The 15,324-nt window shown below is 36.8% G+C and overlaps 5 protein-coding genes across 5 annotated transcripts; 1 reads left to right on the top strand and 4 right to left on the bottom strand.

The window, feature by feature from the left end:
* Positions 1–289: 289 nt before the first annotated feature.
* LOC118434525 (putative gustatory receptor 28b) lies at positions 290–2,057 on the bottom strand. Its single transcript, XM_035848269.1, has 3 exons — positions 736–2,057; positions 564–638; positions 290–464 (listed from the first exon to the last, which is right to left on the bottom strand). The coding sequence occupies exons 1-3, from the start codon at positions 1,891–1,893 to the stop codon at positions 387–389; spliced, it is 1,311 nt and encodes a 436-aa protein (XP_035704162.1). The 5' UTR covers positions 1,894–2,057; the 3' UTR covers positions 290–386.
* Positions 2,058–4,107: 2,050 nt separating this feature from the next.
* On the bottom strand, positions 4,108–5,169 carry LOC110843227 (1-acylglycerol-3-phosphate O-acyltransferase ABHD5). The gene is made up of 4 exons (XM_022089188.1): positions 5,037–5,169; positions 4,541–4,988; positions 4,286–4,475; positions 4,108–4,203 (listed from the first exon to the last, which is right to left on the bottom strand). The coding sequence occupies exons 1-4, from the start codon at positions 5,167–5,169 to the stop codon at positions 4,108–4,110; spliced, it is 867 nt and encodes a 288-aa protein (XP_021944880.1).
* Positions 5,170–6,110: 941 nt separating this feature from the next.
* LOC110844689 (peptidoglycan-N-acetylglucosamine deacetylase) lies at positions 6,111–7,311 on the bottom strand. The gene is made up of 4 exons (XM_022090958.2): positions 7,163–7,311; positions 6,990–7,079; positions 6,766–6,914; positions 6,111–6,684 (listed from the first exon to the last, which is right to left on the bottom strand). Exons 1-4 carry the CDS (start codon positions 7,218–7,220, stop codon positions 6,250–6,252), a joined length of 732 nt encoding a protein of 243 aa, XP_021946650.1. The 5' UTR covers positions 7,221–7,311; the 3' UTR covers positions 6,111–6,249.
* Positions 7,312–7,682: 371 nt separating this feature from the next.
* LOC118434207 lies at positions 7,683–8,530 on the bottom strand. The gene is made up of 3 exons (XM_035847101.1): positions 8,439–8,530; positions 8,126–8,354; positions 7,683–8,057 (listed from the first exon to the last, which is right to left on the bottom strand). Exons 1-3 carry the CDS (start codon positions 8,528–8,530, stop codon positions 7,683–7,685), a joined length of 696 nt encoding a protein of 231 aa, XP_035702994.1.
* Positions 8,531–10,263: 1,733 nt separating this feature from the next.
* Positions 10,264–11,069, top strand: LOC110844761. The gene is made up of 3 exons (XM_022091043.2): positions 10,264–10,394; positions 10,474–10,673; positions 10,739–11,069. The coding sequence occupies exons 1-3, from the start codon at positions 10,337–10,339 to the stop codon at positions 10,964–10,966; spliced, it is 486 nt and encodes a 161-aa protein (XP_021946735.1). The 5' UTR covers positions 10,264–10,336; the 3' UTR covers positions 10,967–11,069.
* The last annotated feature ends 4,255 nt before the right edge of the window (positions 11,070–15,324 follow it).

Genomic DNA, 15,324 nt, shown 5'->3' with positions numbered 1-15,324 from the left:
ATCAATTAAAACATACTTAAAGCGCTAATTTGATATTATGACTAAACCCCCACTGTTAACTTGTGCTCATGAGTCAGACAAGAACTAAATAGTCCAGGATTAGTTCTTGTCTGACTCATGTACATTTCAATCCTAAATGTAAATGCGTATATATTACCATCGAAATTCGTAGGAATACGGTATTTATACATATTAGATACACTTTATTGAACCAAATATAAGGTAAAGAAATACATGTACATATGCACATTTAATAGTTACATAAAAAAATTAAATATTTGTGCTGGTATGTACATACTTATGAATTCATCTATGCAAATATATCTGTAAATTCGGAATTTAATTTAGAAATGTGAAATTAAACTAAAATATATCTAAACCGCTATTCAATTCCTCCCACTTTTACAATCTCCAGTCTGAAATTGTATCAAGACGAGTAGGTAGGTCGTCACGGTTCCAAGAATCTATAATTTTTAGAGTGTAATTACTAATCGAATTTACATGCTATACAAAAATAACTTACAATTAGTACAATTTTCACAAGATTAGATTTTTGAGCTTACCGGTGTAATTATCTTCAAGTCGACATTGAAAAAGTTTGTTTCTATCTTTATTCGCTTCAGTCGCCCGTGAATGTCCTGCCAATGAGACCATAATAGAAATTTAGCTTTGTTTTAGTTTGCAAATCTCACTTTTTATCAAATTACTATACATAATTGTTACTGTAGTACGAACCTGTCCATTCTCCAAAGACATTAAGGATTCCAACGCCTCAACAACTTTCTCACTTTCTCCCGCAATATCTGATCCCTTCTTGCACATCATGTACAAAAGGTAGAAATAAACAATCACCGTCAAGATGTTCTGGACAATGGAACGCAAAGCCGAGATTGGTTGACACATCAACGACACAATAAAATATGCCGAGAAAACGATCCTCAACAAGCTATGCGCCATGTCGAGAGAGATCCAGAATCCGAACGTTCGGTTAAACTGGAGACTTTGTTGTCTCACGACATTATAAATATTGACTAACATTTCACTATCTCTACTTATGGACTGAGGAGTTTCCATTCTATTACTCAGATTAAAATTATTATGGTGAAAGTACCAAGAACTTTCATTTTTTGAATTTTTTGTACATTTGTCAATTTCCACACTTTGCATATATCGCAGCTTATTGGTCACCACGGAACTAATTCTTTTCAAACTTTCCAAATACCAATTTAGGAAAAAGACCGCAAGGAATGGAAAGAGGGAATGGTAATATCCCATTATTGGTGGGGTTACGTAAGCGAAAGTGTAACTGAAGCAGGCACCCTCTCTACCATGCAACGTAAGAAAGAGCTCGATACTCCATACAGTGATAAGGACAAGGAATAAATATGTACTGATCGATAACCGTTTCTGATATCTGTTGGTTTTCAAACTCGCCTCACATCCGCCGGTGGCTTCTCCTACAGAATCAATCATGGAGAGAAAGCTGTTGTAAAATTTTCTCAGTCTTCCTCGCCGATAAATCATGTCGAGCTTAACAACAACGCAGCATAATATGTGCGATAGAGCTTTTAGTATGACTGCAGAGTAGAAGATGCCACGACCCTTTCCCCAAAATCCTGGGACAGCTATCACCCAATAATTAAATTTTAAGAAGAAAATGCAAACAACGCAGAGTAAAAGCAAGGTGTAAAGTGATCCCAGGATTATGAGGCAGGATTGGGATAGAAAACGGAGTGATTTTGACGAGGTAAAGTTGGATTTGAAATTCTTCGTGATTAATTCCGATTCGTTCTCGTTAATGACTTTCGTTTTTGGTATGCAAGACGTGGATGATAAAGGGATGGGAAAGTATCCCAGAAATTGGATCAGTCTCAGAATCAAAGGAACCCCCATGATTTTGAATCCCAAAAGTGATTCAGAATTCGGATTGAGGTTGAAATAGTAGATGAAACTGAGGTCCTTATATGAACATGCCAAATCCTCCTTATTGAAAGTGGTTACTGCAGATAGTCTAGAAATATATTTATGTACTTGTCTATTTAATTCATATAAATATCTAAGTATTTATTTCGCAGTTTAGCTTGATGAGTAGGAATCCATGTCAAATTGACCCCGTCAGATTTCCCCGCGACAGATTTCCCCGGTCATATTGACCCCGCGACAGATTGACCCCATGTCATATTGACCCCGCGACAGATTGACCCCACGCTATATTGACCCCGCGACAGATTGACCCCCGGCAACTATTAGTTAATACACAAATAAATAGGTATGTCCCATGGACATTGTCCACTAGCGTACCATACGCATGTTCAATCATAACTTTGTTGACAAATTGTTATATTTTTAGCCCGAGTCAGGGCTTATGGAACCGTCATGTCCGTCCGTCTGTCTGTCCGGCACGATAGAGCCAAAACCGCTGAACCGATTGACTTGAAATTTTTACCATATGCATATTGGACAAAGTTAGGAGACGAGTTCGAAGATGGGCGAAATCGGCCCAGTGGTTGACCGGTGGGGGTCGTCGGAGTTGGTGTGGTATAATGCACCAAAATTTCAAAATTATCGTAGAGAGCTGAAATTTAGTACAGAGGTTGCTAATGGCTTATAATGCACAAAAATTCAAGTTGGAAAAATTCAAGTTGGAAAAATTGTTATCTTGAGGGACCCTATGAGGTGACCCATACTGATTTTTCAAAAATCATCATATCAAACTGAAATTTGGTAGAGATGTTGCTTATAGGTCCCATTGGAAGAATATGAAAAGGAATTGGTAAAATTTTTATCTGGAGCGACCCTATGGGGTGACCCATACCGATTTTTAGAAATTGCTTTAAAAAGATGAAATCGGCAAGGTAATACTTAATGGCTTCTCATTATAGAATATGAAGTTAAAAGTGAGCAAAATGTAACCAGAGTGACCCTGAAGGCTGACCCATATCGTTTTTAAAAGTTGTTATTTCCATCTGAAATTTGGTATGGGTGATAAAAACCACTTCTGGATAGCACACACAGCTTTGAAAGTTCAAGGTGTTAAGGGATTTGATGCCAAATAATAGAAAATCTAACAAACATGACTCGGGCTATATGAAGTCTGCACTGTAGGTTTTTTAGCTTAAAATGAGAATAAAAATAGATTAAGAAATTTGCATATTAACAATTAAAATATTACATTATGTATGTATGTATACTTTTTAGTGGAATACATATTTTAGACTTAAATTTTAAATAGGAAATAAAATTAACTATTTGTGTGTAAACACATTAAGTAGTACCTGTATCTATGGCCTGGGGTCAATCTGTCGCGGGGTCAATATGGCCTGGGGTCAATCTGTCGCGGGGTCAATATGGCGTGGGGTCAATCTGTCGCGGGGTCAATATGGCGTGGGGTCAATCTGTCGCGGGGTCAATATGACGTGGGGTCAATCTGTCGCGGGGTCAATATGACGTGGGGTCAATCTGTCGCGGGGTCAATATGACCGGGGAAATCTGTCGCGGGGAAATCTGACGGGGTCAATTTGACGCGCTACCGATGAGTAGAAAGGTCGATATAAAAAATTATGATCATGACTAATTGCAATTCCCTACAGAGTCAACATGATGGAATATGTCGATCTTATTATCAGACAAGGATAACACACCTGAATACGAATACATAAATACGTATGTACTTAATTGGCCGTGACATTTACCAAAGGCGTTTGACATTTTGTATCCAATTATTAATATTGTTATACGACAGATGCAACTAAATAAATAATGAATATCTATGATTGGGTAATTGGATAATTTGGATAATTGGAATGTACAGCGCTATTCCTCAGAAATGGAATTTTGGATAAATTGTTTCTCAAACTAGAGAAAACTGGTCACACTACTTTTCCTCTGACCTGGTAGGAAATAGGATCGACTTCATGGAACGGTAATGGAAAAATAACGAGATTTAAATATTACTTTTCCGATCTCAGTGAAAATAGCTAATTTTAGCAACAATTCATTATAAGTATACACATCATTTAAAATAATTAGTCCCTTCTTGAAACTCATATGCACACGAATAAGATTTTATGGCAAATTTTCTTTTACGTACTGGAGTATAATAATAAATTATAACTTGATAATTTTTGCAGCAATTTCATTTACGAGGTTATTAAAGTGTACTCGCCTATCCAAAAAAACGTCATGTCCAGAATTAGGAAATTCCTGAAAATGATTTTTATTATGAAATTTATTACATGTATTGCATCGTCATATTTCTTTCACAACTAATTAATTAAAACCTTACATAAACCTTGATTCCGTCATCGAATCCTCTCGCATTGAAAATATCCCCCAAATCTAAATGTGGCATGAACGAGCTCTCGCCATAAATATAGGTAACCCCGATGTCCTTTCTTATCAGGTGCATCTTATCATGGAGCGGCTCTTTAGCGTAGACTATGCTCGACATAATTTCACGATAGGCGGCTTCTCCCCTAGAATATTTACATACTCTTAACAGTTAAGGTAATCTAACCAAAATTACATTTTTTCTTATTACATTGGTAACCCCACATTGCAGTAGAGCATATATTTCCTAAAGGCGTCAACGCCTCCCACTCCCAACACGACATACTTTCCTATAAAATCTGCATACATGGATCTTGACAATACTTCCAGTCCTATTATTGGACCAGGAAGTCGAATATGCATCCACCAAACGTCAAAATACTTTGACCCAAGAGAAATATATTTTATCCAGAAAGGTGTCCGATACTGGGCAATGCTTGGAATGGGTTCCGGTATGGGAGCAAATCCCCACGGATCGGCAAGAATTAGGTGGGCCACGCCGTGCGGATATTTGATGGTGTATTTTGCTGCTATGTACCCACCCACACTGAAGCCAACAAGAACCATTTTATCAATTTTTAAGTAAAGCCTCCATTGTTCTAACGTATCCACCCAGTCGGAAGGGAGTAGTTGAGGTGGGCGTGAACTCCGGCCAAACCCTGTTTAAAAAGAGTGTATGCATTTATTTATATAGCTACGAAACTTGCCTAAAATATCAAACGCGTACACTGGATGATTTCTAGTAAGTGAATCAATATTTGCAGCCCAACTTCCCCATCCGAGTAGAAACCCGTGAACAAGGACGATTGGAACTCCTTCAGCGTGCTCATTAAAGACCATCGTCCAAATGTTTTCATGATGCGATGTCTCAATTTTGGTGACACCCTTATTGTTCTTATTGGAGCAAGAATGGCGTATGGTCACTGGAACGTTGAGTCCTCTATGAGCCGTGTTAATGTCTGACCAGTTAGAAATGCCTTAGTTGCTTACAGTGTGTACACAATTTATTTCAACTTCCTTACATGATAGGACCTCTCTTTCAGCAGTTTGCAGTGGGTCCTCGTTGGACCCTAAATATTTTAACCATCTGAAGAACATGGTTGTTTGGAACCAAAAGGCAAAGATATCTTCTCTTTCGTATTGCTGTTCCAAAACTGTGTAGAATATGTACTTCGTTGAGCTTGAAGCAATTTTTTCTAGTTCATTAGGCATTAATTATGTACCTATGTTGCTAAGGATTTTCCTAATACCCGAGTATACAACATAACAATAAATGTGTAGTAGTTTGAATTTCTGCCATACTATACCTTTTATGCAATACCTTTGTATGTGTATGATAAGCATTAGTATAAATTGCATTTTTATTGCTGTACATGCCGCGTATCGCACAGTTTTATGTTCACCATTTATAAAATGCAGTATCTAAAGTGTATTATATGTAAGTACCTACCTAGTATGCGTGAAACTTAGAAAATCTATTTGAAACATAACAATGTACAAAACATCAGTTTCATATAATTCACTTGACCAATCTCCTCATTTGCACACATAATATTACATATAATTCGAGAACAACATATTACACACCACGCAATACAGAACAACATTACAATATACATACATACTTTACGGCCAGCAAAAGTATGCAATCGTGTTTGAAAATCGAGTTAACTGGAATTTTAACACGTATGGACAACAACTGAGAAAAAACCGTTTTTTGAACCTTACAATACTTTTGACTTAATAGTACATACATAAATAAGTATATGCCATTCTCACGATTTATTCTGTGTACAGATTTATTCTATAAAACATGACAACTAATCTTAAGATTACTTATTAATATCAGTTTTTATTATTTATCGTGAATGATAAAAAGCAACCAGAAATTGTTCCATTGCATACTTCATCTTTAGATATTTACAGCCCAATACATTCCCCCACCGTGACAAATCGATATCCTGCCGAAATCATAAATCGGATCGCTTCCACAGCCAGCTCTGAGCTTCCTGGGAGCGGATCGTGATGCAACGCAATGAAAGAATCGACGCTAGGATGTGATCCACTCGTCTCTATTTTATAGTTCTCAATAGCCGCAGCTGTGTCTCCGGGATGACTCCAGTCCAGCGTATTGACATTCCACATGATGACCTCGAGTCCTAACTCCCCACGAACAATGTCCAAGACGGAGTCGTTATAAGCACCGTATGGGGGTCGCATTATTGGAATTCGGTTCCCAGTAATTTCCAGCAGCTTATCTGCCACGGATTTCACTTCATTTGTCACTTCTTCCACAGACCGCCAAGGGTCAGCAAGGTAGGGATGGCTCCAAGTATGGATGCCAATTTGGTGACCCTAATTTCAATAATTTTTTTGCTTTCTATACTCTGAAACTATGTAAGTAGTATTAGATATTCGTGCGTAGTTTTTTTATACCTCGGCAATAATTCTTCTGACGGTGGCTTGTCCTTCGACCGAGTGAAGGTCGCTGTATGTTTGACCACAGACGAAAAATGTTGCCGTGACATTGGCCTCTTTAAGGACGTCCAGTACAGCTTCAGTTCTTCCAGGCAGTGGTCCATCATCTAATGATCAACCCGTATCATGGAATGAATAATTCTCAGCGTAAAGGATGGCTGCGTATTTAGATAAGCAGTTACCAAATGTGAGAGAAAACATCCCAGGCTGCGTGCATTTTGTATGAACTCCGTCTTCTTGTTTTGCCTTTGGGTATGGCGATCCCAACGTTGCTGAATAATGACAAAATGGTAAAATTAAAATGAGATATTTTGTGTATTTTCGGATTAAGTACTTATTTGATTATGCATCTAACCCAGAGCCAGGCTAATTACTCCAACCAATGTAAATATCAGTCCCATTTTGTTAACCATCTTTTCCAATTGATTCCCAGTAGCGTTGTGGTTGTGAATAGTTGTGATCAATGTGTACGACTTCGACAATTTGTACGCGACAGAGTGAACTTGAGATTGCGTAACACTAATGCACGATAACATTAAATTTAAGTGAATTAATTGTCTCGAGATAAGCATGATTCATTAAGCTTAATTAATTGTTACATTTTATCTCATCAATCACGTTAGTCAGATTAGTGGTCAGTTGATAAGTCTCTCTCAATAGTCTTCAGATGATGAGCGTTTGTACATATTTAACTGATTAGCAAATTAATTTAAAATATGCATCATAATTTAGTAACTATGTATGCCATTATAGACATGAAGTAACATTATATATTGCATTTTATGGTGGGTGTGTAATAAATTTCTGAAGTATATTTTAAGACTTTATTTGAAATATTTAAATCAAATGCACAATATTTCTATATGGATATACTTTCAATAATCATCCACCCAATGACACAACACTTTTCCTTGCTTCCGTACTGCTCTTGTTCTTTCCCTCACACTATCAAATTCTCCCAAGCAATCGTCCAAAACGTAATCGTGTTGACATTTGCTCGGTGATGGTTGTGTCGGCCCTGCTTTGATAAGACCTTTGCACACTGGAATCCAGTTATCCTCGTCAGTCATATAAAAGTTAAATGGGCTACATTTTCCCTGATTAACGGCACAATGTTTGGTGACATTATCGTAGAAGGCGTAATAGTTTGGATTCTTCTGAATAAGGTATGTGTCCTCACACTGCCTACGCTCGCAGGTCGGATTCCCCTCGTTGTCGATCAGGATTTGGTGTTTGAGGGAGCAAGGACCCTTGTAAACAGAGTAAATAAATTCGACTTTATAAATTTAGTTCATGTGCTTGATCACAAAATAAATACCTGAGAAAATACGGGGTAGCACGTCCCGTTAACATTTGCCAGGTGGACAAATTGATCCGCCAAGTGACAGTGATTCCTGGTTGATGCTTGATGAAAACACTTACAGTCGCACACTCCTTGTGAGGTTCCTTTAACCAGGAACATTTTCATGTTATGGGGACATATGGCTTGGAACCCGGCAAGATAACAGCGACCCTCATACGTGACCCAAGGGTACCCTTTATATGATCTAAATAATCACAATTAGTCAATTTAGATTTGGACTTAGCACTGATTATCGCTTTTGCATGCTATTTACACGTGTTTAACTAACTTTGGGCAGCCTGGAGCACTTGCATGGCCCACTTCCCCCTCCGTTTTGGGGGGTTCGCTATACCGCATGTCGATAGAGACACCTTCCAACATTTTTTTCTATCAAGTACCAGAGGTTCCCCACATTCTGTTAAGGGTTCTAAAAAAGTCGTTGAGCTTGGCTGTGGAATTTTTTTGTTGAACATTGTAAAACAGCCAATGCATAGTGCAAAAATTGAAGGAAAAAGAAATACAGAAAGATAAACCTGTTTCATAATTTGGTAATACGTATTTAAATCGGAAAAATGTGAAAGACAGCACTTGTTCTGTATAATGTGACAAAACTACGAATGGCTTGGGTAGGCAGTGGAAGTACAGAGGAAATTCGCAATTTAAAACGTTGGAATGAATTCAACCTCAATTAAAAAGTTGTTGACATTATGGATTGCAATGAACACTAAATGCTTGGGCCTGAAATTCCTATGTGTGACCTCTACAGCATATTTTCATGCTACGTAATCCTAGAGGAAATGTCACCCTCATACTAGTCCTTATTATCATTGGTTCGATTTACTCTAATTTTTGGAATGTTTTAGATCATAAGAAGCATTTTATTGCCAAGCAAATCCACGACATGGTTATTGATATTGACGAGCAATATTTGAAATAATAATACATGTCGAAAATCTCCTTGTCCTTGAAGCGTATTTTTACGCTGCGGTGTTTCATGAATAAGTAAATTAGCAGCAGAATAAAAGTTAGATTACACTTTAGACGTTAGGGAAAACTTCGTGACCATGACCTTTTACGTTTTTTAGTAAAAAATCTCAAACTAACCTATAAATTCTCGGAAAGGGAGTTCCGAGTGGGTTAATTTCAACTTGTCATGAATTATTAAATTATTTACAGTCTTCCATCACCTTAAAATAAATTTGACAACCTCAGGCATATGTACAGACAGGTATTAAAATGAACTTGAGAAACTGACATTGATCTGATTTCAAAATGAAGAAACGTCCGATCTTAAATCCAGGCAAAACAATGCTTTCAAAGCAGTGACATGTGATAAATATCTCATAATAGATTATGGCGACAAGTAAATAATGGGACGCTTGAAAATGTCGCTAAACTTGACACATTTCTATTAGCACTGTTTATACATGTTTAGTTGGTTATTTGAAATTTCAGACGACAATTGCTAACGATATTTTATCTAGCATGACGCCAAATAACTGGGTTTATGTATGTCCAGAACGGAAATTTACGTACTATGTGTTATGATAGATAAATTTTGACAGACGTCTACGTAAACATGGTGCATGCTCTATTGTTAGTAGCACAAATTTATTAAATATTTCTACATTAGGACCCAAATTTGGATTTCAATTTTATCCGCAATGAAACAAATTGGAAGTAATAATACCTTGATTTAATTTTTATTTTATGAATTGTACATGCATGATATCGTAAGCTAAGCATAAGAATAATAATGTAAACCTATGTATACTTTAAGTAAGAAACATTTTGTAACTACTTATTTAATCGAGAGGTATCAAAATATTTAGAAAAACGGTGGAGTGTAAAACTATTTAATGACTAACTTCTATATAAGTAAATACTACCTAAATCTTAAATTGGGTAACATCAATTCCCAATTTTATATAAACATTTAACACACTACAAAATTTCTATATTTATGCATATCTTGCCATCAATAAACATTTTGCATAATTATGTACAGTTAATTATCTACTCATTAATCAATGTCTGTCATTTTTAAACAGTAAAACAATGAAAAATTTCAATTAATCTCTCATAATCCAAATTTATCGCCAGTACTGTCAGATTGGCTCGTGTACTTAACACAGATGTTCCAATTGCAAAGTTACCCAGATCCGAGGTTACCTTCAGCATCGTACAATGTCATCCCTGCCCAAAATAGTTCTCCTGATTGCTCTGGCTATTGCCCAGTGTCAAGGTAAAGCACGCAAATAAACTCATATTTGCATACCTTGGACTATGATAATAACCCCATACTTGTTACATATTTACACAAGGACAAAGCTGGGCAGATTTCCAACGCAAGCATGTCCTGGACCCTGCAGTTGATTCTGGATATTCCGGGTGGAACAGGGCGTCGTGGAACACCTGGTTGCGAAACAGAATTCCATCCGACTATGGAAGCAAGAACGTCAACAGTGTCGTCGTAAAACAACCGACATCCCTGCTGAATGACTTCAAGTTCACCAATCCTGGGGTTTGACCACACAAACTGTGCACTATCTGATGCAAATTATCTAATACATACATTTTTTTAAATAGCATTCCGCCGGCCCAGATTTCCACTGGAGCAGTATTCGTCTTTCAACCTACGTAATGCAACTCGTATCTGGATCCGGTACATATGATGCTTATCGGTGTCCGGCTTGGTACGTTCTGGCCAGACTGGATGCCAGCCAGCGACCCATGCATTACCATGGTTACGCCGACAGTCAGCCTGCAACCGGATCACTGCCCCTCAATTTGGGATCGTGCACAAAAATTAATTAAATTGCATTAAAAATGTATCAAATTAATACGAGCTTTGTATCAGTACTAGCAAAATGAATAAAGCTAAAGACCAAAGAAACATACATATAAAGGCTTCAATAAACATCACGTGTTAAACTATTTTATTTATATAACCATGCATTTACATATGCAATTACAACTACTACAATTAGGGACACTTATGTACGGCGCTAGTCGTATAGATTTTCCCAAATTCATGTATGCAAAATAATAATATTCCGCGCATTAATAATATCTTTCAACTCTCTGCGAGTACAATTTTATGCTTAAACGAATAAATCCTACATATTACTATAATTATGCAACTTCGAGAAATTACAATTACTACTACAATTAAGTAATTTTGAGTAACTACAATTAGTACAATTAAGTAACCTTGAGAGTATTTACAATATAATTAAGTAATTTTGAGTAGTTACAATTACTGCAATTAAGTATCTAATTTTGAATTTATATTTGTTGGACATATGTACATATCATCGTTTAAAAAGTGACCAAGAAATTGAGTGTGAGCTGCATCGTGTTGTGGAGGGATATGATGACAATAGAATTCTCAAAGGTGAACAACGAGCCTGCTTCGCATCTCAATCCATGACACGAATTCAGCCAAACTTTCTCCAGCTTTCTCTTTCTGCTCTGATCCAAAATCCACCGTCCGTACACAATCTGCTTGCCCTGTGCAATCACCTTCTTGTTCTTCTTGACCACTTCACCCGACAGCATTAAAGGTGTGATTCCTTCATAAAAGCATCGAAGTCCGCAGGCCGGAAACATAAGGTTGGATCCCGGATCTTGATGCCAGACACGAATGGCCCCAAAGAGAAGAAGAGACACCACGGCAAATAGAATGGTCGAAAACGTGGCAAGATATGGACGACATGAAGAGTTGATCAGTTTCATAATGTTTTCCAGAACCCTGTATTGTCCGGTGGGGAATCCACCAGGGCGTGGGCTGTGAGTCAACTTTGCCCTAAAATTAACACATCAACGAAAATGCTTAAATATACCGACACGTGTGCAAACAAAGCTTTCGACCCTCAGAATTAAGTAGGTTGAGTTTGATGAATTTAATAATCCTACATTGTGGGTTACGCATGAACAGCGTTTGGATTATTGGATGTGTAAATAGTTTATGTAAATATGTAAACAATGAATTCGACAATTTCAGACAATGACTAGTTCAATCGTGTTATAGAATCATGAATAAATAACTAAGGTACTTGTATGATTTTGAAGTACTAAAATAAACTCACTCCAATTTTTTCAACTCGTACAATATCCAAGAGATTCCAAGAAACAGTAAGGCCCAGTTGAATGATATGGTCGTAAAGATGACGGTGGTCAGGTAATATTCGATCATGATGAAGGGAATCTTTTCCAACAAATGGTACGTTTTGCCAGTCCCGTTCGGAAATCCAGAACAAGGAAAGTAGAGCGAACTAGAGAAATGTGGAGCACACGGACTCTCGTAAACCAAGATGGCATGGGCGGCCGGCGTTATGGCGAATAATGATATGCCAAAGGTCAGATATCTCGTCAACCTTTTTTCTTGTGCGATTTCTTCCCTGGATTTTGGTCGTTTTTGGACTAAAATTATCCAACGATGAAAAATTTTGATTAAATTTATGTATATATTTATGCAAATGTTCTCACCTTTCGGAGCGGCCTGTTGGTCCTCAACATATTTCAAAAGCCAATTTACCAAGGTTCGGATTTCTTCTCCATGACGACCAAATTGGTATAATCCGATCGTGGCAAGCGAGTAAATTCCTATCCATCCTGAATTCATTATTTTAAGAGAAAGTGGAAACTCATCTCCGCTAATGTATTGCACTTGCAGAAATCTGTACATGGAAAATGCTGTCATTGTTGCCATGATTAAACTGTGTGCTTGGAAAATTGACAATTGGCTCTTTAGAAGAGGTAATACGCGTTTCTTTGTGGGGTCCCATTGATACGGAAACAGTTGCAAGTGACACCCCAAATCCAGTAAGTAACAAAGAATATATGTGTTTTGTAAACTTAGCATGTTTAGGGAGTAACTCGCTTAACCGCAAATGGTCATTGTATGAATGGCGAATAGTGATTTACATTTTGGATTAATGCCAAACATTGTGCAAATTTTCAAATGTCTGGAATTTATAACTTTAGGAGATTTATTTAACCATAATTTATTAAACATTAGTTTAATGATTCTCATGACACCATGGTTCAGCCTTTTATTTGTAATCATGTGACTTGTGTCAGTTTTACTCGAGTTTCTGGATTAATGAGGTGAAGCAGAAGTAACAGAAGCTACTTATTGCGATTAATTTGTCCGTCGATCCATGAGCAAGATTATTAATGCTTTCTAGCGTGTCATATAGTTCTGTTTTTTAAATAATGACATCCAGTTTTTAAAGTAAGGATATCATCGTTAGCTGACCTTCTAATTTAAAATAATTTCGATGACAAAGATACTTTGTTGCGAGATAAATTGATAATATTATTCATGATTTATCCAAAAGACAAGGTTGTTTTAGCCTATGATAACCAAAAAAATGTCGAACTTCTCGTACTAGAGTTCCTCCATAGTGACGCTCAACGGTATGACATGGTAGATATTTATGTATATATGTCGGTAATGCATGGGAGTTTCAATTCATAATTTTCACCACTTTGCTTCCAATATTTTATTATATCTGTTGCTTTAGTTTACTATTATTGTTCTGCGTCCGGTTAAAGTAAATACCAGTGATGAACGTGATCGTAACATAATCATTAATTTAAGCAACGCCTTGTCGTTGATTGGTCATAATAAATAATCAATATTCAATGATACATATCTATATATATTTTACTAGTTTAAATAAATGAATTAAGAATGAATATATGTAAAACGTGAAATTTGTCGTTTTTTTAATGTATGATGGAAGTAACACAAGTACACTGACGGAATTTGGAGGGATAAGGAATATAATTATTATTTAGCTCTGTTCTATAATTTTCCTCAGTTTCATGTAAGCATATATACGAAGTACGAAATTGCCATCAAATTTATGAGACACTGGAATAGAGCTGTGTATACATTTTCTATTATGTAGATGGATCGCAGCACATACATTGAACAATAAAATTTATGCGGCCTGGTCTAATTTTTCATTTAATGCATATGTCTATATGTGCATACATATACATGTACTTATAAATAACCAACCAATTGCGTAATAAGGTTCTCGAGAATATGCTTCCACTTTTCAATAAAATTCAACTTTCACCCAAATTCAGGCATCATTTCTCTTTGTTCGTTGGTGTTGTCTGTCCATTCTCCCACGGCTTCCAAAATGTTATCCAAAGGTCAAGCATATTTTCGTTGGTGGGTGGGCGCCATGACATTGTGCAACCTTTGCTTTTCAGTCCCTTACAAGTGGGACAACGATTCAAACTCTGTGAAACTAATTGGGAAATTTCATAGAAAAGCATACATTTTGACCCTTCTGTTGCATTTGACCTATTTCATGGTGATGTGCTCGCATCTCGGCCTGCATTACCAGCTAATGACCTTGCCCGACTGTCTGAAATCACTCGTCGTAATATTCGCATACGCTTGCTGTGGAATCTCCCGATTGACTTTTTACATTTGGGAAACAGATTTCTTACTATTGTTGAATGCGTTCTTGAACTTTGAGAAAAATCTACTCCAGCGTAGGTTTGTGTACTGAAATTACAAGGGCATCAGTATGGAATTTTTACACTATGCACATATGTACTTTGTACTTTTAAGGATTTTCTGGGATGGACCCCTTAATTCGAAAAGGGTCAGTCTACACTTTCTTAGTGTTTGGCACAGGAACCGCTTCAACAGCAACGTTCGGGTTTTTAATTTTTATGCTTTTGTGTATGCAACCTTGCACACCCCCGTATATTGGATCGATGATGGATAAGTGCATGACCAACAGGTCAACTTATCATGGGAAGCTCGAGTATGCAGTGACTATGATGGGGGTAACGTTTGATGGATCCATGTGGTTTCATGTATGTACATTAAGTATTTTGTATATTTTGAATTTTTCATGTGCTTAGTTTTACTAATGTGCATCATTTATGTAGGTTGCTATGCCGTGCGCAATGGCATTGGGAAATTTTATGCTTGGATTTTCTCTGTCGCTAAAGAAATATTTGACCGTGTTGTACAAGTATATAATTTACTAAATTTTTAACATATCTATATTTTATGTAAAACCCATTTTCTAAATATTTGTCTCCTCACAAAAATAGCGATGTGGTCATTATAAGTTCATCATCTTCTCATTCAAAGGAAGCTGACATCATTGCCGTATTTGACTATTACGCACAAA

Source organism: Folsomia candida, unplaced genomic scaffold (genome assembly GCF_002217175.1).
Source record: "Folsomia candida strain VU population unplaced genomic scaffold, ASM221717v1 Fcan01_Sc002, whole genome shotgun sequence".
NCBI lineage: Eukaryota > Metazoa > Arthropoda > Collembola > Entomobryomorpha > Isotomidae > Folsomia > Folsomia candida.
Note: the sequence above shows the minus strand (reverse complement) of the source record. Positions and strands in the feature narration are given on the sequence as shown.

Coding starts and splice junctions, on each gene's coding strand:
- LOC118434207 (XM_035847101.1), bottom strand. CDS start 8,530: ATGTTGGAAGGTGTCTCTATCGACATGCGGTATAGCGAACCCCCCAAA. Junction 8,355..8,438: donor AGTGCTCCAGGCTGCCCAAA/GTTAGTTAAACA, acceptor GTGATTATTTAG/ATCATATAAAGGGTACCCTT. Junction 8,058..8,125: donor GCTACCCCGTATTTTCTCAG/GTATTTATTTTG, acceptor TCTGTTTACAAG/GGTCCTTGCTCCCTCAAACA.
- LOC118434525 (XM_035848269.1), bottom strand. CDS start 1,893: ATGGGGGTTCCTTTGATTCTGAGACTGATCCAATTTCTGGGATACTTT. Junction 639..735: donor TGTCTTTGGAGAATGGACAG/GTTCGTACTACA, acceptor TCTCATTGGCAG/GACATTCACGGGCGACTGAA. Junction 465..563: donor ACTTGAAGATAATTACACCG/GTAAGCTCAAAA, acceptor TAAAAATTATAG/ATTCTTGGAACCGTGACGAC.
- LOC110844761 (XM_022091043.2), top strand. CDS start 10,337: ATGTCATCCCTGCCCAAAATAGTTCTCCTGATTGCTCTGGCTATTGCC. Junction 10,395..10,473: donor GGCTATTGCCCAGTGTCAAG/GTAAAGCACGCA, acceptor TATTTACACAAG/GACAAAGCTGGGCAGATTTC. Junction 10,674..10,738: donor TCAAGTTCACCAATCCTGGG/GTTTGACCACAC, acceptor TTTTTTAAATAG/CATTCCGCCGGCCCAGATTT.
- LOC110844689 (XM_022090958.2), bottom strand. CDS start 7,220: ATGGTTAACAAAATGGGACTGATATTTACATTGGTTGGAGTAATTAGC. Junction 6,915..6,989: donor GATGTTTTCTCTCACATTTG/GTAACTGCTTAT, acceptor GTTGATCATTAG/ATGATGGACCACTGCCTGGA. Junction 6,685..6,765: donor TCAGAAGAATTATTGCCGAG/GTATAAAAAAAC, acceptor TATTGAAATTAG/GGTCACCAAATTGGCATCCA.
- LOC110843227 (XM_022089188.1), bottom strand. CDS start 5,169: ATGGTCTTTAATGAGCACGCTGAAGGAGTTCCAATCGTCCTTGTTCAC. Junction 4,989..5,036: donor GTACGCGTTTGATATTTTAG/GCAAGTTTCGTA, acceptor CTTTTTAAACAG/GGTTTGGCCGGAGTTCACGC. Junction 4,476..4,540: donor TGCAATGTGGGGTTACCAAT/GTAATAAGAAAA, acceptor TAAATATTCTAG/GGGAGAAGCCGCCTATCGTG.